Below are 27,042 nucleotides of genomic sequence, written 5' to 3'. Positions count from 1 at the left end.
GATAATAAGGGTTATTAACCACCAAGCTACACAGTCTCTAAGAGAAAAGGCTACAAATGTTGTCAAACAGAAGAGAAGTAAAGTGACAACATCTTTCTCCAATTTGCTTCTGTTTCTGTATTACGAATGACACCAGCAAGCAAGACAACCATGGCCACAATACCTCGCTGGTGTTACACACCAGCTCTGGACAGCTAGAGGCATCTCATACCATAGTCAATCCTCCAATTTTTCCATCGTCCCTCAACCTGCCTCCTCAGATCCAGGTGAAAGTCGGAGTAGAAAACCTTGAAAGGTCTTTCTACCAGATGGCAGGTCATGTTTTCCTAAGCCCCACAAGTCTTTCTGACACCACTTGCTTCTCGCTTCATTCACTCTCTCCCTCAAGTCTTCATAGCAGGAAGTTAGCTCCTGCCTTGCAATGATCAGTGTAGTGATTTCACTGGGGTGCTCAGTAAGGACTGTTCCAAAAAGTGAATACAAAACCAACTCCAAAGATCACTGAGGCAAAGTAACCAGTCACTTTCAGAACAAACATGCTGAGGTAATTTTTCAGGGCAAGAGCAGAACAGCTGTTTTTAAATGCCAATCTTGCAAACTCCTTGTCTATGAAAGACATCCAACTGTAAGATTTCTTTGTGAAAAGCCCATGTAATTGAGAAGCCTCCAATTTAAATTAAGCCTCTGGGTGATGTTTTGCAAAATACATCACATGAAATGAAATGTACTTTTCTGAAACTTCTCAAAAATTCTGTAATAAATGGAGAGACAAAACAGACGTGACTCTCTTTTAGTCCTGTAGGCTGGCTACATTAAGAATAAAGACTAGTAGGCATCTAGATTTGTCACCCACACCTGTATGATCCAGCTGGACAGACACCATGCCAACGCTGGCTAAAACCATGGTGCGGAGTGGAACTGAGTTGTCTGGACAGCGGATTTCATTTCCCTGACACCACTCAGGCTCCTGAAAGACAGCACCCATGTAAATAGGAGTTGCTTAGCTACTGAAATGAAGGTGTTTATTTTGCAAGAAGCAATACATTAATTGCTGATAGACCCAGTTTGCAGATAATCTCACAGGTCTGCTTGGATTGCCTCTAAGCAGGGCAGCTGTGGATGCAGACCATATCTCCCCCCGCAAGGTCCAGCTCTCTCATCTACCTCCCCACCGCTTGCACCTGCTGTGAAACTGCAGACACCTCTGCAGCATGTCCCCTATCCCACAGGGCTGATGGAGAAAAATCTATAAAACTGACAGAATTTGATTGACGTGCTAGCTCAGGTATTGGTAGCAGTACGTATCAATGACTTTTTAACCTTTTTAACACAGCGAACTGGCCTGATGCTGCTTCTGGTACCCAAATTACACACCTCAGAGCTAGCCTAGGTGTTTTGTTTGTTTGTTTTTTCCCTAAATGGACCTGTCTCTAACAGGTGCTTCCTGGAGAAAGGCATGCTGTGCTGGTTGAGTTCACACACAAGACACCCGACAATCTATATCCAAGAGACTAAATGTGAGGAAAGACATAACAAGAGCTCAAAAGCTTCTGTAAGATACCAATCTATGAACATAAAGAGGCTTTATTAGTTCCACTGCTTAGAAAATTACTTAAGATAGTACACTTCATTCAGCAAAATGCTTTTCATTGAAAAAGGAACACGTGACTTGTAAAACCACAGAAACAGACAGCAGGACTAGCAGATAACTGTAATAAAAAGAACATTTTCAGAACTAATAGAAAGAGAACGGGAAACATTTCAGGCTTATGATCTCTTCCTATTCTTATTCTTCATGTATCTAAACTGTTACAACCTAGAGCCTGATTTATGCACGCAGTCATAGCATTTAGTTCTCACGAGGGACTAAAAATAAATAGATTTTACACTTAGCATCCACCGCCAAAGATAATGGCATTACACATTAAAATAAAAATATTCCAAAATAATTTTGTCAAGAATGTGAAATCTGAATCCAAGTAAGAACATCTTTAGTAAAATATGATCCATTACTCCACCTGTGTCTAAATGCTTTTGAGTCTCCAGACTGCACATTTGATACTGTGCAGTAAAAGTAGGGAAAGGAATTGAGGATTTACAGCTAGTAAAAAGTCTGGTTCACTGTTTTTAAGGACACTCTTGGTGCTTGGTGGATACACTTATTATTAGAGTATCATTACTTGCAAAAGCCCAAAATATAAAATGCATACCAGAACGATAATAATATTGCATATATAGTATAACATTGAATGTATGCAGACAGGATATCATACATTTTCTTTACTGCTACGTAAATGTTGCTTATTGCTTTTCTATGGGAAGCTAAAAATTTTACTTCAGTATATTTAATGGATGGTTCCATTTAACACGTGAACCTTGAAAATTACCAGATTTGCCAAACTGCCTTTTAACAAAAATAGGTAACTTTTAAGACAGTAAATAAGCCGGAAGAACTTTATATAGCAGTGATAGCAGTGCATTAGCTAATAATATTATGCTCACATTATGCAGTATTTACTAAAACTTTTTTTTTCCATGATACAGATGCATTGGCACACATTTTTCCCATTTCCCTAACCTCTTGTTTCAGTTACTGTACAGTGAGACCAACAAGACACTATCCAAATCAGTGTTAGTCATTACCTACTGGTGTCTAGTAAGCCAACATTCATGAATTTAATAGTACTGTAGCTGGATTCAAAACAGGGTATTACAAAAAAAAAGTTTTTGTTGCTGTTGCTGTGTTTTGTTTTTTTTTGACTACTAGACCCTCCACTCCCCAACAGCAACAACAACAAAAAAAAAAAACAATGCGCAACTTCACCCCAGGGAATAAAGAAATCCCTCAAATTAATTGTATGGATTTTACAGTTAATACATAAAATGGAAGGAGTATTTAAATCTCAATTCTTGCCTTTCCTGAGTGTCACCAAAACCTCCAACTGTAATTACAGTTTAGGCCTTTCAAATTTGAGGCTCTAATTAGGGATTAGGACAAAAAGAGAAGATGCAAGATGTGGTTTCTGTGAGGCACTCTGGATTTGCCCATTATAAAGCAATCAACACTGCTGAAATGGGGAAAGCACCCCACAGTTCTCTCTCTGACTGGAAAGAACAAGGAATGGAGGAAATGGAAAAAACAGTACAAAACCTGGGGATATGTCTGTGGAAACAAGTCAACTTGATACAGGCATTGAATGTGACTTATAGCCATCAAATCTGTCATTTTAAATTTTTGAAAACTGCAGGCCAAATTTAAAGGAAGGACGACATTCCAGTTCCACAGACATTAACCTCGATTGCCTTAGAGTTGTAAAATGGAGTCAGCACCTTGGATGGCAGTCAAATTCAGCACACTTTTAGATGCCTCTCTTGTATACCCCACACTTAATCATTCAGACTCATCATCATTAGGCCTTTTAGGGCCTGCTGGGCTGGGACAGGTAAAACCACCTCCAGCTTTTGAGTTCCAGTTACCAGTGGTGGGCTGGAGGGAATAACGAATGGGCTCATCCACTAGCACCACCACCACTACCACCACCACCATGCTCTGTATTTCATGAGAGAGAACTACACACTTGCTTCCACACTGTGTAACAAGCTTCCAGGTGACAGACCCACCACACTACCAAGGGGTGGCACAAACATATGTTGGGAACTCGGCTTACCTGATGCAGTGTTTCTCTCCGCGCACTGTTTCTGAAGGTCCAGACTCCGCAGCTCCTCCGTGCTGGCATATTTCATGACAGAGTTGATGGACGTAAGGGTGCTGATCAGCTGCGAATTGAGAGAGCCAATCTGGGAGTGCGGCTCTCCAAAGGCTTCAGCCAATTCAGTGTAATTTTCGGCAAGCAGCATCTGCTGCTCCTGCAGCAGCTTCTGCACGCGCTCGATATAGTGGTCCAAGCCTGTCCTCAGCTCTGGCGGGGGAAGAGGGCTCTCCAGGAGGCCGCTCACAGACTCGCACACTGGTTCACCCCCAACACCGATGCTCCTGGTGCCAGCCGGCACAACCACAAGCGGCGGGGGTCCACAGGCAATGCTTCTCATTTTAAGCCCAACTAGGTAGTTCTCATTAATGTTTATCTGCCCAACGCCGCAGTCTTTGGTTTTGATTGCAGAGGGCTTTTCAAAGTCAGGGTGACTCGAATACAAGGTCCCCACTCCAACCGAGCGCGTTTTGGCAGACGCATGTATGTCCTTCACCCGCCCATCCCCGACGGCCACAGTCCGCGTCTCCACACTCACCGTGTTGGTCTGCTTATCGTGGCTGCTAGGGACAGTGTTGGTGCCGCAGTCCGCCAGCACCAGTGCCTCCGTACTGGTGCACCGGCTCACCATTTCCAAGGCAGTGCTGGTGTGCTGGCTGGCTGTAGACGGCATGGCCATGACCATAGCCTCTGCCCTGCTCACTGCCTCTGTGGCCGTCTCACGGGACACCCACTCCTTCGGGGCATGGACAATCACGTTCACCGAGCAGTCCCCACAGCCCACTGACCTCGTCTCTCTGACCTCCTGTGCTGTCCTGCAGAGACTCAGGTCGCCCACCGACTCTTCCGTGTTGACGCCCGTCTCGCAGATGCTTGTCTCCACACCCACCTGCTTGTCGTACAGCTCCACGTGCCTCCCCGTGCACTGGTCCCGCACCTCGGCTCTCTCCCTCACGAGCCAGCGGGTCATCAGCACCTCGGGGCCCACCGCCGTGCTCCGTACTGTGGGCCGGCAGGAGGTGCCAATGCTGCTCATCTGCAGATGGTTCCCCACAGACGAATCGGCGACGCTGACGTGGTCTCCCACCATTTGGTCTCTTGTTGGCACCACGGCTTCCACTGTTCTGCTGACGACAAGGGGCTGAGCCATCGTGGCTTTGTCTACTTTTTTCCTAGACCCAGCCGCCTGCAGCTCCTGTTTTAATTTGGTCATTTCCCTGTCATGGGTCGTTTCCTTTAACTGAACCTCCAGTCTATAAATCTTCTCCTTAAGGGCTTCGATGGTCTGCTGCTGAAGCTCTATTTCTTTCTCAACTTCTGTAGACAAGCCAAGCATGGCCTCTGTCACCCCAACCCCAGACTCTCTCATTTCTTTCTCTGTCCCCACAGCTACTTCTCTGCGTTGCCTTGAAGATCTGTTGTATATAACCACATCGTTGATGTTTTCATCAGTGCCAACAGCAACAGATCGGCTCTCTTTTGTCAGGCTTTCTCTATTCACCCGAAGGTTAGACGGAACCTCATAGTTGCTGTCCTGGATTTTTTTCTCCAGCGCCTGCATTTCAGCAGTCAGCTGCCTGAACTCCTCTATCCTCTGAGAGCTCTGCTCCCCGCTGTCCATCTCATCCTCACAGTCTATGTAAAGTTCTCCGCCTCTTCGGCCCTGAGACAGGTGTTCCCACTGCTCTGCATTTCCCGCACTGTAAGATCGTTTTCTGAAACCGTATGTCTCGTTTTGACTGGGTTTCCTTTGGGTTTTGAGTTCTGCCATCATGTGCCTCTTCTCTTCCTGTAACACTGAAATTTTGACCTGCAGCACAGGAATGGTCTTGACTTGCTCCTCGAGCTCCTTGAGGCGTTTGAGAGCAACTGCCATTTGTTCCCTGATGTGCTGCAGATGCACTGGGCTCACATTGGTGACCGGGGTGGAAATTCCTGAACTCATGGGGCTGTGCCGGATGGAACTGCCCAAGGAGGAGCTGAAGCAGGCGCCGTAGTCTCCATTCCCCTGATACCCATTCTGGAGCTGCTGAGACAAATGACTGTACCCACCGGACCCCACAAAAGAGGGGAGGGAGCTCGTTGAGCCCATGCCCCCGAAGCTGGAAAGTCTGGGCCTGCGGACATCTCCTGGCGTGACCTGCATCATTCTCTCCTGTTCAAGTCGCCTCCGCGTTTCCATGAGGGTTTTTGTCACATGGAGGTTGTGCCGAGGAAGCTGTGGGGAGGGAGGAGGGAGCTGCTTACTCTCGGGGACGGTTAAGTAGGAGGGAGACGCTTCAAATGACACCAGTGGTCTCACAGCGACAGATGAAGTTACTTGACTCCTTGCTGCCAAAAAAGACTGCTTGTTCTCATCACTGTTTGATGAAGAGAGAGACTCTGTGGAGGTCCAGCCACTGCAATGGCCACCAGAGTTCTTAGTACCTGTAGAGGCTGGTATTGCTTTCCTCTTCTTTTGGATGTTTAGTTTCTTAATCGTATTCCCCTTTTGTATATCATCCACGTACTTGAGGAAATCCAGGTCTAGCTGATAACCATAAGGCGTTTCCACAAAATAGGGGTCTCTCCGTTCTTTTTCATCTTCTCCATTTATAGCAACTTCCTCTTTTTCTGGAAAAGAAGAAACACAATTAGCACGTGGAAAAGAAACCATGTCTGAGCAAACTGGGTGCTGAAACACAAGCGCACAAGGGTGGGTGCTCACAGCACGCCCACCAGTGGCCGAAATGGCAGCTCAGAGCAGATTTACCCTCAACACTGAACCTCAATTAACTTCCTAGGTGTTGATCAGCAGGTTTTCAAGTGCTAAGAAGTGCATACACGTACTCACACGCTGACAACTTCTGTTAACAAAGTGGTAGAGAAGTGGCACAGCTTATTAGCTCAGAGTGGTCCCTCCACAAATCCCCCCGGTCCTCCCATGTAACATCAGGCTTTCACACATGCTACGCTGTACTGCATGAATCATCTGGAGCCCAACTTGTCTGGAGGGTACATTCAAAAAGGCTACGGAACAGGAACTCCAACCCCTTCCTTATGCAACCAGTGCCATTAGGCTGATCCGCAGCTGTTTCATTCTTGGAGAACTGCTGCCGCAAGAGCAGCAATACCTGTTCACTCTCTCCTGAGCTCAGGTTAATTCCAGCAGCATCTCTGCCCCCTTCACTTCCAACCTACACCGAGCCCCCCCCAGCAACAGGACAGGCAGCTGGACCCGTTTCCAGCAGGGTCCCAACTTCCACCACTGTAAGAGAAACCGGCGTCTGTCTTGCGGTCAGGAAAACTCGCCCGCCCTCCGGACACAGGACTCATCCGTCCCCACAGAAATCTAAATACAACTTCACCAGGTCTGCCGGGCTTCTGCGGGCGGCGTATTTATACACGGCGCTGCTACACAACCCGCTTCTCCTGCCCCACTTGAGAAAAAGAAAAACAACTGCTGTGAGTTAGGAGCGGCGCTGGAGGAATAATAAAAGCCAGCTTTCCGGTTACCTGAATTAGCTACATGCCTCTGCCCCCACGCTGCAAATTTTCCAGCCACGCATGGCTAGGCCTCCGGTAAGGCTCCTCGCTGTCCCGGCTGCATGTGTCACCAACAAGCTCCCTGTCCCCCACAGCCCTGCCTCCCGACTCGCTCATTCTTCACCCCATAAGGAAAAAAAAAAAAAAAAAAAAAAAAAAAAAAAGGAAATCCCGCATTAGCACAAAGACGGCCAGGCAGCTTTTAAGGGCTGTGCTCTCACCGCGGCGTCTGGTCCCAGCCCGAGCTTGATGGAAGAGCAGCAGCGCCTTTCCCAGCTCCACGCCGGCTTATCTCCACGGGCAGGGAAGGGTTAAGGGCTTAAAGGCGCAGGACGCTGTGCCTGCGCTGCGCGCCCCCGCTGCTGCGCGCCCCCGCTGCTGAGTGCCGTGCACGGGACCCTGAGGCCGCCGCCAGCGCCCCCGGCTCCGCCGCCGTGATTTTTCCGCGCGGCCACAGCGGCCCCACGCGTGTCCGATCCCCCCGGGCAGGGCAGGGCAGGGCAGGGCGTGCTGCAGGCAGCTGTGTCCGACAGCGAATTTAGCTGTGGGTTTTGTTTTTAAATAGCTGGGTTTGGGAAGTCGCGTCCTCTTAAAGGAATACAAGCCTCCGGAGAGGAGAGAAGAGAGGAAAAAAAAAAAAAAAGGCGGGGGGGGGGGGGGGGAAGCCAACAACCTCTGCTCGCTGCAACTACAGGAAGTGACTTAATGTTGCACTGAAAAGGTTTGGGAGGAAAAAAAAAAAACAGGCTCCTGTTTTTCCAGTTTCCTTGGCATGCTTAAGAAAAGCTTTGTCTACAGACAGTGTAACTTCTTTCATGGAGATCTTTTATGCTTTCGGCTAGCAGGGGACACCCCTGAGCAGGAGACGGAAGCAGGATGCTGCTCGGGGGAAGCCTACCTTCCCCAGTCGGGAATGGGATGGAGACTGGAGTCAGGCAGGCACCACGACAGCGACACAAGTGGGGCTGACCTGAACACATCGGTGTCTCCGTCCTGCAAGCGGCAGCATGTGGACGGAGCCTCCAGCAGACACAAACAACCCACCCGGACCACATGTTTTTTCTGGATAGCCAGTCTCAGTATGCTGTGGTATTTACTTATAGATGCACCCAAAATAGCCATCTAAATACCGAAGTGGAAGCAAAAATACATGTATGCACACATACTCCAAGCACATAAGCACACATGGCCCCTTACAGCAGGACTGCTTCAAGGTTGGGCAGGGAAAAAGCCTCCAGAACTCCCACCGGCAGGAGGGAATGAGACAGAGCAATCTCCAAGTTGCTCTTCCTCCCTGGATTCAGTGATCTGTTCACAGATTCTCATCCTGGCTCTGCCTCCACATTCTCCACTGACAAACAACTCTCCACAGCCCACAGCTCCTGGCCCTAGGCTAGTCACCCTTCCTTCTCCCCCTGCACACTAAGCTTTGCCCCCACTCTCCCATTGCCTGTATTTTCCTGGGCTTTTTCTACCTTTCTCCTGCACTTTGAGCTTTTTATCTATTTTCTCCGTTCATGTCCACACACCTGTTCCACCAATTCTAACTCCAAATCTGGTTATACCCTCATCCTGGGCTTGGTGCTAGGCACATCACCCAGCCCATGTAAATTCAAGCTCCATCATACTAACTTTACCTGTTCTCTCTTTCTTCCCAGTCCCTTTCCTCTGCTTGTCTCGGTTCTTGTCTTCCTATCCAGCGACATCCCTGATTCTCCCATCACTACACCGCTGAAGTCAGGCAGCTCCTGTAAGCTGTCCCTGGGCACAATGCATAAGTGTTGGATGGGGGAGGGAGAAACAGGCTCTTTGGAAAGTCCCAGGACTTAAGAATTAATGCATCTATGGAAAAAATATTCATAAAACCTCTAAAAAGACATGCAAATTGCATGTTAAGTCATAAGAGCCAAACTGGAATCTCAGATCGTTTTTTTCCCCTTCATGGAATAATGTTGAGATTGCTCAACAAAAAAACATCAAAAATAAATAATCAAAAAAACACAACGACACCAAATCCCTCGCTAAACCTCTCCACAACACCTGCAGGCAGTTAAGTGTCTTCACAATGACATACATCCACTTGGTCCTCAGTTTAAGCTGGCAGCAGTAAGAGGACACAGTTCATATCTGCCACTCCAGAAGCACGAGGCTGTCTGTGGAGCTGAGTTTGCATATTACTTCTCCTTAAAACAACACAATGAACACTCCACCAACACAATCCCAGTATTATGAGTTGATCTTTGGAGACATTTCTCGGTACGCTGAGACAAACAAGGGTCGGGCATGCAATCTGACAACAACAACAACAACACACTGTGATGCAGCATGCAGGAGCTGCGCCAAGCCTTTGTGCATTTTGCTGTCTCAGAGAAAGGGCCAAAATGGGTGTGCCTGTTAAGCATGGGAACAAAGCAAAATGGTTGGCTGTTTTCAAGCAATAAAAGTGGTTTTGTTGCTTTTAAAGGAAAAAAATATATATATAATAACAAGGAAAGGAGCAAACACCTGATAAGAGTGCAGACCTTCTTCCTTTCAGTCCTTAGGTCCTGGATGAACCACAGATCCTTTTACCCCCTGACCTTGTTAGGGGAGTACCAAGTACTATACAAGCAAGTACCTCAGATGAATCTCAGAGAAGACTGTTTGTCTGTGCTCTTCAGGAGGAATGGCAAGCTTGTCTTATGCTTAGAGACCTCAGGTGAGCAAGAGATTCCTACCCCATTCATCCCAAAAGACATAAAAGTAAAACAGCAAATGCCGGACAGGCCAAATGCTCTTGTTAGGCTTCTTGTCTCATCCTTAGCCAGCTGATCAGAGGCACTGCTGTAATTAGAAGGACTGTTCCTCAGTCTCTGTAGTACCTCAGGCAAATTTTAATCACATCATTGCATTACACTGAAAAAGTATGTGAAGACACCACACACACGTTTGTCTGTGAAAATGTTGCAGACATTGCCATTTTCTTCTGAAATGTCTTTAATTGCAGTAAGACATTATGCTTTTAGGCAAGTACCTGTGAAGTAAGATACTTCACAAAGCACAGAGACCTCATTGTGTTACTGTCGTTATTAATGCACTTCTCCAGAAGTATGCAAGAGTTCATTTTCCTCTCCCTACTGCATGATAATCATGGAAAGGACACAAGCAACATTTTAAAAATGCACTCTCCTGTTCTCCTCTCCTGCACTGCTGGGACTGGCTCTGTCCAAACATTCCAGTCTTGCCAACTTCCATAAAGTTATATCCTATCCAATGCTCTACACAAGAGCATCAGTATATTACAGTATTGAATCAGCCCTACCCAAGTCCACACTAATCATGCCTGCTCCCAGACCAGGAGAACTGGAAAAAAACAGGACCTTTAGTTGATGTGCTTAAAGGCTTTCAGGGAGAGAGAAGAGTGGGGAATAAAAAATGAGGGCAGACACAGAGTTTTGGTTCTGCAGGCTAGGAAAGCTTTATTGTAAAGCTACCTTGGAAGATACAAAAAGAGCAAAGAGAAGCAACTGAAAATGTATTTCTGAAAAGGCTAAGGCACCTTAAAAAATACAGACATCACATCTAAAGCCTCCTCTCCCCATCTGGTTATGATATCTGCTCTAAGGCATTTTTATCTTGGATCTGACTGTTATTAAAGAAGTCTACTCCATTGAAATAACATTATGAATAACAGTCTCCTTCCAGAGTTATGGCATAAGCCAATTCATAAAGAATGCTGCAGAAGAAAAAGAAAGAAGCAATAGCTGTTGTAAATGGAATAGATGCAATATTTTTATGTGCTGAGCTTCAGTACTAAAGGTTATCTGGAGCAGGAAAAGAGATGGAAAAAAAAAAAAAAAAAAAAGTTCTGATCTTATGATTCTTTACTGCAAAAGAAGAGGAGTTGATACTTTCCTCTCTCTCCCCCTCCCCCCTCCCCCCACCCCCCAGCCTCCCAATACTACTTTTATTCATTTCTCTCTCTGGTCTTCAGCAGACATAGATGAGTATCAGTCCTGACTTCAGAAAAGAACCAAGACACATGAGGCTGAGCATTTGTTTAAAAAAGAAACTGTAGAATTAACAAATATTCTTTCATTTTCCTTTTCAGGTGTTGGTATTTCAATTAAAGTTTAAAACAAAAAACACACTCAGAGAATAGACATTAGCCTTGCAGCACACTCGTTGTATCTCTTGTCATGAAATTAGTAGCTCTCCAACATTTCAACCTAGCTCTTTAGTATTTTCAAAGGTACACGTATGTGTATGTGTGGAGGGGGAACATACAATAAAGTATCAGTTTTATTATTATTATTCCAAGAACTGACGGGGGAAAACCTACAGAGATAGGAATTTGTTCCTATAGTTTCCCAAGGCACAGCAGGAGCATTAGGTGCTTTTTCCCTTTTCAGCTAAAACATACTGTGTTGCTGAAAAGCATGCCACAGATGTGAAGCACAGAGCACCTGAGGTGACTGCAGGTGACCCAAAAGGACAGTCAAGCTGGGAAGCTGCTTGATGAGGGATGGCAGACCCTGACACCAACCCTGCAGTTGTAGGTGCAGAGGATTCTTCTCGTACAGAGAAACTCCATTTACTGCATGCTTTACTAAAGATATAGATCTCCCTTGTAAAAGTGTTTGCTCAAATTTATTCTTGAAGAAAAATGAGGAGCAGAAGAATGGTAAAACATCAGTTTTAAGTTCGCTTTCAATTTATGTGTCACTACCAACTGTGTGTTGACTTTTAAGTCTGACATCTAAATACTCAGTACATAGGATTGGGGTTTGTGATCAAAAACTTGGGGTAGCAACATCCTGGGCAATAGAAAGAAAAATGCTGAGACTACAACACGGTCTAATAAAGAGGCTTTTCTCTCCAGTTGTGTAAACTACAGCTCAGGTGTCCATAGCGGCAAGCCTCGCAGAAGTGAACTGAGGACATCACCAATGGCAATGAACGTTAGCAGCAGCAGTGTTGAAGAAAGATGGTTCATACAGAAGTCTGCTGTGTTCTGTTTGCACTGTGAAAGCAAAGACTGGGGCACTGGGCTATGATGTCACTGTTACCACAGAACAGTGGTAAAAGAGCGTGATTTAAGAAGTGAACTGCTGTCCTAATGCCATACTGCTCCTAGAAGAAGTGGGACCATTATGGCAATAGAGCAAACGAACAAACAAAAATCACCAAAACCAAAAGAAATCACAATCACAATGCAAAATATGTTAAAATCATCTGAAGTATTTCCATTTACTTGACTGAGCTTTAGATCAACCCAGTGAGAAAAGTCTTTCTCAAGAGGTTATGTCCCTCTGAGCCTGAAAAATGTTAGTTATTTAGCATTATACTAAGATTATCATAATAAAAACATAATGAAATGTTGATTGCATAGTATGATAGTAAAAACAAGGAGCCAGCTCTCAGTTTGCTACCAGTGATCAGATGGATGTTCTAGCCTGGATGTCGCACTGCCACGGGCTCGAGATTCAATTCCCAAACCACAAACAATTTCTTAAGCTCATTGAGGAGGCTGGCTTTTCTTACTTTCCTCCCTTTCCTGCACATTTTCTATCTGTTGTGGACTACTGTTCATGGCTATGAAAAACAGAATGTTTGGTATAACATAGAAAATACTCAGAACTCTCACCAGCCTTCTATGCAAGGGCTGTGAATATTGTGAATAGCCCTTTTGATGTTAGGGTAGGCCTTTCAAGGTCACATGACTTTTTAAAAAACATGGTTATAAGTTTTCTTTCATATGGTAAAAAGGCGTTACCTACAGAGTATATATCTGGATAGCATATAACCATAACCAACAATTATTTCTGCAACCTGACAGCAAAAGCCACCTTTCAAAACAAACGTATCCCCTCCTCCATTTTTTTTTGATGTCCAAACCTTTTCCTTAGAGAATTCCTGAACTAAAAATTTGCAGGTCAAACAGAAGCTCATTTAAAATACAAAATACAGGATGTAAGTAATGCAAATCAATTAACCTTGAATAAAGGACTGAGCTTATCTGTGAAAAATCTATTCCTGACCAAAAACTAAAAAAAATAGTGATTGACTGTAATGTGGCCCCTTATCCAAATTCACAAAATCTGCCTTATTTTCTTGACAACTCTCTTATTTGAGCTGTATAATAAGTCTCCTTTTCACTCACTGTCACTTTCTGGGAACAGCTCTAATTCTGGCAGCTCTGTGGCAAGGACATCTTGTACGTGTACCACCTCAAGGCTGCTCGCCACGAAAACTCAAAACTAAGAGACTAGTCTGTTTTTGCTCCCATCCCAGCTTCTGACTCACAGATCCCAGGGGAAATCAAGCTAAGGCTGGCAAGGAAGCAGGGCATGGGTGGGAAGGGGAAGGGATATAGCTGCTAGCGTCTTACACACTGCCCCACCAGAAGTGCAGAAGGGCTCAGCAGAAACCGTGGCAGAGGCTGCTGCTGTCAACAGCATTGACACTTCTGGTTAGAAACTACCTTAAAACAGTGTCCACTAGGGTGAACTGCAGTGACACAGGTCGGTCTGTGGGTACTCAGTGGCTCTGAGGGTGACCAGCTGGTCCACCACACAGCAACAGGCAGCAGGCTGCATCCTTGGTTGTGCTGCACTGCTGCACTTCCCCAGTCCTCCTCCTCCATTGCCACCTCAGCCCACCTGCTGTGAGAAGAAACAGCTCGCCTTACACTGAAAGCAAACTACTGACAGGGATTTAAATGGCTCAGCCACAAAAAAAAAGCTCTCCCCATAAGGACACTCATTTCCTCACAGGAAAGTTAGCAGGCCTCTTGAGTGTCCCTGATAAGAATGATGAGTTAACAGTCATCCTTTCCTTCTTGGCTTGAGACTAGGTGCATCTCAATCCCATTTACTTGGTTTTCAAAACCAGATGCTTTCAAGGCAAATCCAAAACATTACGAATCTGTGCTTTCCAAGTGTCTGATTTTGTGTACATATTTTTCATCTTGCACTATTTGTCTACTTGAGAACAGCCCTTCATCTTTCCCAAAAGCACTGATTTCATTCACTCTCTACTATGTGCACAATTACTGGCTCTGGGCACATTTGTGACAAATGAAAAATGTTCACTTAAAAGATGCTTTCCAAATCAGACTCACTAGCAAAATGATGTAAGTTAAGGCAAACAGTAAATACCATTCACATGCTCCCTACAGCCTAGTAGAAAGTCTTACAATGTGTCTGCTGACCACAGTAGGAGAGCACTCAGTGTCAGACCACAATAACCCTCCTTTCTGACAAAACATCCCAGTAAATCCAGGATAACTGACTGGTTCACCTGGTGGTGCAGAGGAATACAAGGTAAAAAAGCATGCTGTCCTTTGCTGCACAGGAGAAACGCTGAAGATCCCCTACATCCCTTGACAATTCTTGACAATGTGGCATCATTACCTGCCCCACTTTTCCGACAGTACCACCCCATGTTACTTTATACCACTTCCTTGTCACAAGTAAAATCACTCTGGAAGAAAGGATGACAAAGACTGAGGCATGCATACAGCAATGTTGGGTGCTAGACAGACCTGTGTCTATGCCTGGAGACATCTCTTAGCGCAATGCTGCATCAGTGTTACGTGCTGCAGCTCAAGCAAAGGCTGTACTAGCTATGAGTACTGAATCACAGAACTAAAATATTTAGATTTATAATGTCATTGCCTTTCTGTGCCTATAAATCTCTGAAAGGTGAGGAGCAGAGAACAGATAGATAGGGCTATTGTAACAGGAGTAACCATCAGGAAAGAACCTGGGCTCCTCAGATATAAGCCTGCCATGTTATCTTAAAACTGATTGATGGTTTCAGCTTGATCTTCCATCTGTACAAAGGGTGGGGGTGGGGGGACAAAGTAATCATCTTCTGTAAGAATGATTCTACAAACATTTGTATTTAGGAGTCCTGGAAGGATTTTATTTTGTCACATGCTTAACCACCATGAGGAAAATACTTTATGCTTCATAATCAGAATGATATTTCAAATACCGGGAATTGTTCCCTCCTACCCCTTTTTATATTAATCTAGTACTGATTCCTTGTGTGAGATAAGACATATGCTGCTTTTTGAACTTCAAAAACATGAGTAATTTGAATATTCCAAGATCACTACGAGTTTTTTCTCCACACATAAAATAGTTCAGACCAATGAACTGGTTTTGTTCAAAAAGTTAAAAAAAAGTGATAATTGGAGAAAATGAGGAAAAATCAGTATTAGAAGTGATTCTTATGCACATGTTAAGTAGCTAAAAGCACCAGCTTAGAGTTGAAAGTCTATGAACGGTAATGAAAACAAGCAACTTTAAGGGTAACAACTACCTTTCTTCCACTTTAAATAAGCACAGCACTCCATCCACTTGAATGCACAGAATGCAGATCTCCAACTAGAAAATCTGCATTTGTTGAAGAAAGGCTCTTTCCTACACACCAGCAAAAACCAAGGGGCTGGCAGAGGTGTATCAAACCAGACCTAAGTGCGCTCTCCCTTCAGAGAGCAGTCTGGCAGAACGCGCCTGGGAGAGCACCGAGCAAACACAGCAGTTAGAAAAGGAAAAAAAAGAGCATCCGAAGAGAAAGACATGCATTGCTTAATATACTAAAACAACAGCCAGGGCTGGGTTTCGGCTGTACAACCCATATGTGCCCCCTCTCTCCTCCCTCCCCCCCGACTTTTTCCCCAGTTACCCACAGTGTGTGCAGAGTTGGGAGCTGGTCTCTCACACCTCACCTCTCCTCCTCTGTGTAAGGGTCCCGCTTACCGATATGCTGAGAAGCAATTGTTGAATGTTGCAGTGTTTAGTTTTTCAGGAAATTAAGTCTGAAGCACACTTTCCTTTGCCTTAAAGGGAATGCGTACTCCTGACACATCAGCAGGCAGGGAGCCCAGAGGTTGCTACAGAGAATTTATTTATACTCATTTGGAATTTCCTGACAAAATCCTAGCCCGCCTGCCAGCCCAGCAGCCAGCGCAGCTCAGCACCAGTGTTTTCCTTCACGTCATTTCAGATGGTGCTCAGTGCCTCAGGCTGCTGCTGCTCCTCTCAGGGGTTAAATGCATGAAATGGTCAGAAGGACAAATGGAACCATACCAAACTGTACACTGGGGAAAAAAAAGAAAAAAGAAAAAAAAAATATTTTCCTCTAATGAAGACAGATTTAATCCCCCAAAGAGAATTAAAAGTTCAGGTGACTTCTCTCCTACCCACTCTCTCTCCCAAAGCCCTTCGCCCCTTGCCCCCCTTGTTCCTCACTCCCACGTGTGCACAGGGAGCACAGAAAAGTTCATTGATATAATTTGGCCAGAACAATTACATCTGTTGTAACTAGCGCTGCCTGCAAATCTGCCTGTTACATTCAATCTGTTTTTGTTTACTCCTCTCAAATGCAATTTATAACTTGAGGGATAAAAATAAAAACTTGATAAAGTTGCACAATCTTCTCTTCTCTGAAACATGGTCAAAGTACATGAGATCTTTTATGCTAGTACAAGCACTTTTGAAATAATGCACAAATATTTGACTTTTCCATATGAAATGTTCTTGTTTCCATGAACATGAAGTGTAACTCAAGGAAAGAGAACTAGAACTCCAGATGCAAAAAATAAATAATAATAATAATAATAATAATAAAACCTTCTCAGCATCATACAAAGACTCTCAAGGGCCTCAGCTCAATCTCCCTGCACCGCTGCTTACAGTAACAGTGGCTGTACTATAGCCAAACAAGGACTGCAAAAGTAAACAGGCAATTGGAGAGATTAATTTAACAACTATAACAGTCCTAAGACTCCATGGGGCTAAAGGAAATGAGGTGTTACTACACCTTCCATCCAGATTCCCAAGAACAATAAAAAAAATAAATAAATGAAATAATGGCATGAATTGCTGAAATAATTTCCAAAATCACAGCCAACTGAGAGAGCTTTGCTTGACTGAGAGAGAAGTGGGATCTTGCACTGAAGTGACAGGAGATGTCCAAGTCCTTCATGGTACCTTCAGCTAAAATGTCACAGACTTCCAACAAAAATGTTTTCTGAACACTGCTAGCCATGGAAATTTTCAGAGACATGTCTAGTGGCTTCAGTGGTATTTAGTATGAAGCAAAGTAGTATTTAATACTGTCAGACATTAGCTTTTGGACACTGCAGAATCACAGAATGGTTTGGGTTGGAAGAGACCTTAAAGACCATATAGGTCCAGCCCCCGCTGCCACGGGCAGGGACACCTCCCAGTGGAGCAGGTTGCTCAAAGCCCCATCCAGCCTGTCCTTAAACACCTCCAGGGATGGGGCACCTTGTCCTATTCCTACACTCCCTGACAAAGAGTTCCTGAAGGCCCCCTTTAGGTACTGAAAGGCCACTGTAAGGTCTTCCTGAAGCCTTCTCTTCTCCAGGCTGAACAGCACTAGCTACCTCAGCCTGTCTTCACAGAGAGGTGCTCCAGCCCCTTGATCATCCTTATGGCCCTCTTCTAGACTCACTCCAACAGGTCCATGTCATTCTTGTACTGGGCACTCCCCAGCTGAATGCAGTGCCCCAGGTGTGGTCGCGCAAGAACTGGGCCCTCTTTTCTAGTTGATTTTATGTTCACTTCCTTGAATTGTAAGACATTCATGCATGTACATAAGAGCTCCAACGGACAGTCACTCCAAAGAGGGGCTCTAGATTTGGCCATCTTGTTACACCTATGGATCAAAGAGGTGCTGAATTTTAAGTGAACTTGGTTTGATTTAATTGCTGCTCTAACTACCCCATCCACAGAAAAAACAGCTCTGCATAAACAATTCCTTGGGAACATTTTCCAGCCATGCTTTGAAATTTCTTGTACAGAACAGAAGAATTCTAGGGTAGCTGAAACTCAACCCATGATTTCTGTTGAGAGAAACAAAAGCACCTCACAGCAAGTAACAGTGGTGCACAGCAGATCTCAGCGTTACTGCCAGCCTCCTTAGTTTGATCAGTAGGTTCTTCACACTGGCACGGGAAGAACAGGAAAATGCATATCTAGTTTTCTGCTGGGAAATAAACATGACATCCAGGATAAAACTATGAGAATACAATGTACAGCTAAAATGTTTCTCTTAGGGTGTTGCTGAAACAGGGTAGAAGAAAAAATAAAAACATTTCATGATTTCATTTTTCTTGAGGAGAGGAGAGCAGAGCAGAGCAGAGCAGAGGAAAAAAAAAAAAAAGAAAAAAGAAAGGAAAGAAAGAAAAGAAAGAAGGACAGAGAGAAAGAGAGAGTGAAAAAAGAGATGCCTTGTTTGGGAAGAAAAAATTTTAGCAGCTATCTCTCCACGTGCACCATGTGTTTATTGTTACTTCGTGGTTTCAAGGGCTTGACATCTGAAAGAGCCCTGCATCAAGTCGCGCACCATCAGAGGACTCTCCTCTAAGCTCAGGCTGAGAAATACCTGCCATAAATGCAAGCAAGAACCCAGAATGTGTATCAGCATTTTGTCCCTAGTCCAGCAAGTCAAACATGGAGGCACATGTCTGGGTTGGCCCCAATAAGCCTGAAGGCAAAAGAGCACACGCATATTTATTCTCTTGGCCTTTGAGACCATTATGGTGCCAAATAAACTCATTCAGCTACTGTTTACAGTAGAAACAAAACTGAGGTCAGCTCCCCAGTGACCAAAAAACCTGACGTGGTCTGCAGCAGAACAAATGCAAGATTTGGTGTACGGGCAGCCATCCAGCTGGTAAATTCTTATCTAAAAAGCAGGTTATTTCACACCCTGTTTGAAAACAAAAGGCAGAGAAGGCATAATGGATCTGGGAAAGACAAAGGACATGGAAGAAATGGAGTCCTTGAAACACTTGCCTCCAAGAGGCCACTTCCTCAGCACCGAAGTAGCTCTGCATGGAAGGAATGAAGTAACCTGCCCCAACACAATGGCCAGGGCTAAGGGCAGAGATGGTGCCCAGAGCTTACCTAGCGTGGCCCCATACAGCCTGGTTTATGTTCATACCCCAAAACCACAGCTTTTGCATTTTGTGGAGGGATATATATTTTTGTTTGTTTCTATTTGTTTAATTGTTGTTGTTGGTTTTTGTTTGGTTGGTTTTGGTTGGTTGGTTGGTTTTGGCAGACTTTCTCAGCTAGTCTCTGTTGAACAGTTCAAAGCTAATTGGCTATGGCCAGAGGTCAGACCCAAGACCCATCTGTCCTACTCACCTTCTCCTCCCTTGCAGATGCAACTGGAAGGACATATGAATAAAACAAACATACAGAAATATTTATTGTCTCGGTTTACAGAAACCCACACCTTGGAGACTTCCTGAGTTGTGGGGGCTAAAATGGGACCTGCTTCCAGCATCAAATGTGTTTTTGCAAGATGGCTAGAGGTATTCAATAACTGGATTCAAAATGCCAGACTGCAGTTGATGTATCAGTATTACAAGGAGATCTCCTGGTCAAGTGCATGGAGATAAAGCTATGGATGATTAATCTGACCTAGTGACTACTCATTGCTCAAAACAATGAAAGGCTATGGAAGCTACAAAGTTCCCTCAGTAGTTAGCATCTAACCAGAGAGAGGATGCAACTGAAACATTTACTTCACGTAATCATTAAATGTCCACCTGGTTTAACATAACTAAGAAAGAATTTCAGCGACTTGGTTTTTCACAGATCACAATGCAAGTCCAGTGACCTCTAGTCATGTCCTAATATGACTGACTGGAAAAGTTTATGCGAAAGAAATCTTTTTTTTTTTTTTTTCTTTGAGACAGATGTGATTACGCATACTTTCTTGTTGTTATTCAGGTTAGAACTGAGTGAGCTAGCAACTTGGCTTGCAAATCCCAGCAGGGCTGTACACATCAGTTTTGCTTTCCCATTTTGCAGAGATGAAAGTGAATGACACATTGAACATGAACACAAGAGAAAATAAAAATTAATGGATATAAAAGAAAGAAATGCATTCTCAAATCCTGAAATACGTGTATGGGCCTCTCATGCCCCAAAGATGCAAAGTGAACCTCTGCCTGTTGGGAACTCAAATGCAGGTGTCAGCCTAGCTATTGTCTCCAGGTGCATTGTGAAAACAGCAGACTGAGTCATTCTGGGTCAGGTGTCCAATTCTGTCAGCACGGAAAGTGTCCCAGTCCTACAGTGTCACCCCCAGCTTCCTCGGCTGAGCAGAGGCAGGAGTGGGGGAAGGAATTCACAGCTTTGCCAGAGAGATGACACAAGCTGGTTTTGGGGATCTCTTTGCTTCCTTCCCTCTTGGATCAATATTCCACAATAAAACACCATGGGTTTACAGTAACAATTGTTAATCCAGAAATACTGCACTTCCACCCACAATAACATACTGACTATACAAAAGGCTGGGGCAGGGAAAAGAGCCACACAAAATGTGGAGGATAAAAAGCATGTGACACAACGTAAATAATGAGGACCTATGGACAAGACTACACGTCTGCTATTAACATACCGTGTAAACTGATGAACAGTGGGCTCCACTGCTCCTGGTGTCCTGCTCTACAGGGATCTGAGGCGGTCTGGCTGAGCCACGCACTTGCCACTTGAGTCTTGGTATCTTTACAACTTTGCAAAGGGAGAATAATTTTCCCAGAATTGTTAACTGTGTTTTCCACAGCACTCAAGGCAGGTTGAGAGTGAAGGCTCTGATCTTTAAGGGCAGTCCATACCTGTGGGGGGTGGTGGTAGTCAGGGATCAGAAAGGAAAGGAGGAGCATCCTAGATGGCAGACACCCTTGTCTGAGAGCAAAGGAAGTGAAAAGGACTGTAACTAATGATGGCAAGAGAGAATGGGGAAAATCTAAAGGGCGATGCAGTGGATGCACAGCCTCATGAGCACAATCAAGTATTGGTAAGCTTAAAACCTGTGTAACAGCCATCTATCTCCATGAAGCGAAACAGAAGACAGGAGCAGAAATGAATGATTCTAATTTACACTTTAAACAGAAAAACATACCCATCTAAAGTTAAGAATCACAATTTCTTCTTTGGGAAGAATGGAAAGGAAAGGGAGAAAAGGTTTAACCAAGGACTTCTTGAAGTAAAAAGAATAATATTTAAAAATCCTCATAATCCCTTAAAATGACTTCTCTGATCTAGCCTTTGGGCTTTTATCACATGCAAATGTCAGTCTACTTTTCTAACCACAACCATGCATGTTATTGTACTTGTACTGCTTTTTTTTTTTTTTAAGCTGCACATTTTCGATTTGTCAAGTAGCATACATGAGACCTTAAAATTTGGCCTGTTTGCTAGGATTAGACCTGAAATTCCAGTGACAGCAGTGAAGTTGCACAAGCGCACTTTGCTTTTATTATTAAATCTTCTGCAACACATACAGTGCTGCTCCAGGCAGAGGGGTTGGTTTTGTGTAGAGATGGCAGGAAAGGGGCTAGGAGTACATCAACAAACATGCCCCTCAGCAAAAAATGACTGCTCTAGACCAGCAATGTCTGGTTTACATAGGGAGAACAATCTGTTCCCAATTATCAGTTAATTTGATCCTCACCCTAATCTGACCAAACCTTCAAACCAAGCTATTAGAAACAGTATCCACACCCTCCCTCTCTCTTGTCCTCCAGAGCAGTCCTTTCAAATAAGTACTGAAGGGCAATAAGGGAGCATCACAGACAGGACCCATATGTTGAAGGAAAGTGAAAATATTGTCATGTAGAAAAAAATATCTAGGAATGCATAAATGAAAATCCAGAAGACTTAATTACATAAAACATGTATTACAATATGAGATAACTAGGGAGGAGAAGTCAAGCAAGAAAAGGGAAGGGCTGTGAGGGGGCAAGGGTCACATTACAGCTTCTACAAGGAAGTAGGGAAGGAGGTGAGTGGAGAAGGATGTACTGAGAGGATAAAGGAGGACAATGGGATCACACACAGCTTCCTCTGCACATCTGAGCACTTGGTTCTGTTTTCAATGTCTGTGTGAAGAATCAGGTGAAGAAAAAACCTCAGCATATGCCATGAAGAATTTTTAAAAAGATAGAGACATGGGAGGTGGAGAGCCCTGTTTGTGCATGGTGGATCTGCGAAACCTCATGTGCTGCAAGGTGCATCTGACAGTGGAAGTCAACCACTGGATTCAATCAATATGGTAAGTGCAATTTCCGGATGAAATCAGAGGGAACTGAAGGAAGAAAGGGGAGGAGGGCACACTTCGTTGTGTCAGCTCAGAGCTGGTCACCTGGGGACACCCTGGCAGGAATCTGCATGCTGCCAACAAGGGGAATCGTGTTTCCAGAGGAAGGAAATGGAGATGGAGCAGGATGCCAACGTGGGCAGCATGAGCACTCCCTCAGCCCCTAGGCCTGCTGTGAAAACATGATACAGGAAGGGCTGCCTTTCTGTCATTTCCAACCCAAAGCCTAACAAATGGCACAAAAAGGGGGAGGAGCAAGCTAGCCTCTGTGAAAAGCTTCCCAAGGACTTTTCCTCCAGCAGAAACTCTTCTGCAAGGAACATGTCTAAACACAGGCATTCACCAACAGAAGACAACCAGCTGTAATCGAGCTATTCCCATCCAAGACATTTCCCTGGAGGACTGTACGCTTTTAAAGGCTACAAAATCCCCTCCCTTCCCCAGGGACACCAGGTACTCTTAAGTTTCATACACATTGTTTCCAAAGTGCATTCTGCAGGAGAATCTGGGATGGAAGTGGGAAATACCGCAAAACAGTTTTGAAGACAAGATGTACTCTTGTAGGTAAAATGGCCGTAGGGTGATTTGCTGAGTTGTACACTTCTATGTACCTTGAGAACTGAGGGGAGGGAAGGATGAGGATGGAGAGAGGATAATTTTTCAAAGCTAGAAAGTTTGTTCTTGCGTTTTTCTTGTGACACAAGCCTACCCCAATACTGGTGCTTGGCCCTCAGCCAAGCCCCACAGGCTGCTTCTCTGCATGCCCACCTCCCACCAGACAGCCATTAGATCAGTGCAAAGTAGTGACCTTCATTACAAGACCTGAGGGCTTTTATTGCTGAATGTCTGGAGTTGGAAGGGACCTCTGGAGGTCACCTAGTCCAACCCCCCTGCTCAAGCAGGGTCACCTGAAGCAGGTGGCAACTGTTAACTCCACCAACTCAGTGAGATTACAGGGTACTACAAACAGCAAGGCAGACTGTTTAGACCCTTGAGCACTGGCTTTAAAATGAAAGATCAGCACCCCTTTTTGCCTCTAGGGGTGCAGAGAGCACTCATTTCCACAGGCAGCAGAAGCAGGCCACATGAGAAGGTCCACGTACAGCTGATGCAAGTACATCTCAGCAGCTCAGGCACTAGGAAAGTGTGCACTGCTCCATGAGCAAGCCTGCATCAGAGATGAATGAAAAAAGTCTTCTGTCTAGGTGAGATGCCAGAAGCTCCTAGGAAGCTGCAGCAGATAATCCCGAACAAGACAGACATGACTACAAGAACTGCAGTTATCTCTGCACACAAGACAGACCTATTAAATCTCTTCTGTTTCTCATCATGCTTCGTCCTTCTGCAAGGCATCACCATCTTCACTTGGCTTTCTGTCTTGGGCCATCTGCTTGCCACCCCATCCAATTGCCATTTCTAAGAACTGGACTATCCAGAGGGCACCTTAGCAAGGCTGCTACACCCTCAGCTCCTAACCACACTGTTTTACTCTATCCTTTCAGAGTTCTTCCTGCTCTTGTCCCTTCTGTCAGACTCCAAGATCAGGCCTGAAGGGCATTCTTCAAGCAACAAGTCCCATGGAAAAGAAGGTATATGATCCCTGCTCCTCTAGGGTCTGATAAAAGCCACTAGGTTGGGCAAATGCAAGTCAGTGTTATTTTCAACCATTCTGTTGTGGCAGCATTGCAACCTTGGATTACAGGTATCAACTAGCAGCTGCAGAAGAAACAATTATTAATTCAAGTAGAAAGTTGGCACTGGCTGTGAGATCGTGTGCTGCATCTCCAGCCATCTGTCCTTAAGGCAGATCTGGCATCAGTAAGCGTACTGCAGCATACCGATGGAAATTTTGATACGCTTTATGATATAAAGCTGATGTGAAATCACTCGAGGCTCACTCACCCTTCACCCCACAGATTTCAAGGTCCCACCCTCGCTTGTTTTTAAATACTGGGCACCACCAGGGTGACTCACTAGGCGAGGCAGGAGCAGTGCAGCAGCAACAGCCCCACACACCATCTGCCCATGCAGAAAGCACAAGGCTACGTGGCAATCCAGCAGGCTCTCTCAATGGCACATGTCCCACCAGCTACCAAAGCACACCTTCCACGTGCACGTGTCCCTGTTAGCTCTGATGGGGAACAGATGTAGCTCTGGAGTAGGGAGCATGGTAGGGCAGCAAGCTCTGGGTTAAGCAGACTCTCACTGCAGTCCTGACCCAACCAAATTGCCAAATAAAAGCTGTGTCAGGCTAGCTGAGCAATCAGCAATTCCAGTTGCTACTTCTGTAGCTCACTGCTGTAAATTTCCATTTATTAACTGAGAGTCGATGAAAACCAGTGGATATTCAGCTAAAATTAGTTGCACAGGTAAAGTTCTGGTGCGTGGCACTATCTTCTTTAGGGTACACTTCAGCTCATGAGGCTGGGAACATGCAAAAAATCCATGCACGTTGCCAAAGATTATTTGCATCAAAAATCAAATTATAGAAGAGACTCTAACTCAAACAGATCTGTAACTACAAATGTGTCTAGAAAGGTTTGGTAAGAACCTTACAAATTAATGCAGAGGATGAGTATGATAAAAGCATTTACTCTCAGCAAGTATACATATATGCAGAGTAACTTTGCACATGTGAAATAATCAGAGGGACAACGGGCTCCAGCAGTGAGACTAACACTCAAAAATGGTTTATGTCCACCACCAAATCCCCTGCAGCCCCACAGTCTCAGCTGCTCTCTGTATTGGCTGTGGCCACCAGAGCCTGCTAGAGGTCACATCTTGTCCAGGAGGCTGGACTCTACCTCCGAAGCTCCTGTCCACAGGCACTTGGTGCCCACACACTGGCTGCTTCAGGGAAGAAGGAGACAGCAGCAATTCCTTGCTTTATGGATGTGAAGAGAACAATGACAGTGATGGTGACCTGCTGTGATGCCAACAGCTTTGGGGACCGTGTGCCAATCTGAAGGAGGTAAAGAATAGAGGCAAGTTAAACACACAGTTCAAATGAACCTGTGTGAGGAGGAGTACGCTCTTATGAGCAAAAGTATGTACAAAGTGGGATAGAAAGGCATGAAAACAAACCCAAATCCTGAAAACAGAGTGAGAGGGAAGGCAGAGAGGAAAGGGAGAAAAGAGAAAGGATGAAGAAGAGAAGACCTCAGATGCCACGTTCAGGAAACAATATGCATCTGCTTTACAGCAAAGTGAAGAAAGGGTTTGTGCAACAGCCTTGTTATACTGACCCCTGCAGTCCATCCTACTGAAGAAAACTGGAAAAGCTTTTCTTCCATAATTTATTTTATTTTATTTTTTTTTATTTTCTTGTTAGAGAGATGACTGACAATTCTGCAAGCTCGGGATACAGAGCATGAGGTGCTTAGGGAAGTCAAATAAAACAGATGTTTTCATTACTGTTAGAAACAAATAAGGTTTTTAATCTTTATCTTTGTAAATCAGTTTCCTATGTTTGTTTTGCCACTTCCTTGTTTTCTACAGCAGAGTTAATGGAATTGCAGTGGAATTTCACACCATTCAGTGCCTTTGAAAACAAAGTTTCAGCAAATCAAGTATTAGTGAAAAAATATTAAAATCCAGCCAACATTATTTGCAAACTGCCAGGTAAGTTCCAGACAGGTGGTTCACTGTGCTTTTCATAGCTGACTGGGTGGGCTTTCTGCAGATACCACTTACAAAAACATTTGCACAGCCTCATTAGATAGATGATTTATGCATTAGTCCTAGCAAGCACAGAAGCTAACAATTACTGGAAGTTTCACCCAGCAGTTAATGAAGACACTAATGTTATTTTGAAAAATAATCACTTTTTTATTTTTTTATTTTTATTTTTTTTGTCTTGTGCAAAGAGAAATTACTTAATATTATGTACCAAAACAAGGCCAGCCTCCCAGTAGCTCCTCACAGACATTTCCCAGCTCCTGCTGCAGCTCCCTGTATGAGTGCATGGCAGGCTCTGGACTTCTACAGCGGTGCTTAAACCTGAGTTTACTGGACTGAGACACTGGGGCAGACTCAAAGCAGCAAACAGTGTGAATACTCAGCACATAACCAATAAAATGAAGCAACTTTTTTTCCTCAAGTGCCAATCTATCACCCGTGTTAGAGAGACCTAACCTATTTTCCAAGGAGAGAGAAAAAAGTTGAGAGAGCCTACTCCCAACACCAGAACCAAATCTACATTTTCCAAAATGCAAAGACACAAAACAAACATGCTTGCAGCTGAAAGAAATACAGTTCACTACAAGATGTCTGTGCAGTGAAATCAGGAACAGAGTGATAAAACTAAGTTCGTAATTCAGCAGAAAGCAAAACTATTGACAAACAGCAATAAAGTCTAAATCACGGTCTATGTTATTTATTAGCCACATTTAAAGTACATGTCTTCGCTGAAATATGCAAGAGGCAGTGAAAATTATGATCACCGCTTTCATGATAAAGTCATTACTTGCTTTGTAGCTTATCTCACATGCATACTCACTGAAAATATTTACAGCAAATGTACTTCCAAGAAACATCCTTTAAAAAGTTCTCTATACAAATGCAAAATAGTTTAATTCCTTCCTGCAAACGATTTCCAAATTCAAGCATTCCTCTTTAGATTTTATCTGCAGCAGCAGCAGTCCATTTAGGCTTGTATAATGAAAAAAAATTT

The 27,042-nt window shown here is 44.4% G+C and overlaps 1 protein-coding gene and 2 long non-coding RNA genes across 12 annotated transcripts in view; 2 read left to right on the top strand and 1 right to left on the bottom strand.

Annotated features, from left to right (window-relative positions):
- Nucleotides 1-27,042, bottom strand: part of KANK1 (KN motif and ankyrin repeat domains 1) — a 125,682-nt gene that overhangs the window by 20,593 nt on the left and 78,047 nt on the right. For 4 of the 10 annotated variants that reach the window (XM_038170255.2, XM_072030828.1, XM_072030827.1 and 1 more), the window contains exon 4: nucleotides 3,669-6,323. In XM_038170255.2, the coding sequence (XP_038026183.1) occupies nucleotides 3,669-6,323 (2,655 nt within the window). Of the gene's footprint in view, nucleotides 1-3,668; nucleotides 6,324-7,456; nucleotides 7,798-8,872; nucleotides 8,992-15,915; nucleotides 16,124-27,042 lie in introns of those variants that run through there. The other 6 variants (XM_072030829.1, XM_072030833.1, XM_072030830.1 and 3 more) reach the window with 5 other exon arrangements.
- LOC140000640 (uncharacterized) lies at nucleotides 7,058-13,054 on the top strand. The gene is made up of 3 exons (XR_011805695.1): nucleotides 7,058-7,271; nucleotides 9,772-9,933; nucleotides 12,097-13,054. It is a non-coding gene; the product is annotated as an uncharacterized lncRNA (long non-coding RNA).
- LOC140000639 (uncharacterized) lies at nucleotides 21,908-26,391 on the top strand. The gene is made up of 3 exons (XR_011805694.1): nucleotides 21,908-22,325; nucleotides 23,873-23,959; nucleotides 25,869-26,391. It is a non-coding gene; the product is annotated as an uncharacterized lncRNA (long non-coding RNA).

Source organism: Anas platyrhynchos, chromosome Z (genome assembly GCF_047663525.1).
Source record: "Anas platyrhynchos isolate ZD024472 breed Pekin duck chromosome Z, IASCAAS_PekinDuck_T2T, whole genome shotgun sequence".
Taxonomy (NCBI): domain Eukaryota; kingdom Metazoa; phylum Chordata; class Aves; order Anseriformes; family Anatidae; genus Anas; species Anas platyrhynchos.
The sequence above is the reverse complement of the archived record's forward strand: the minus strand, read 5'-3'. Positions and strand labels throughout refer to the sequence as shown.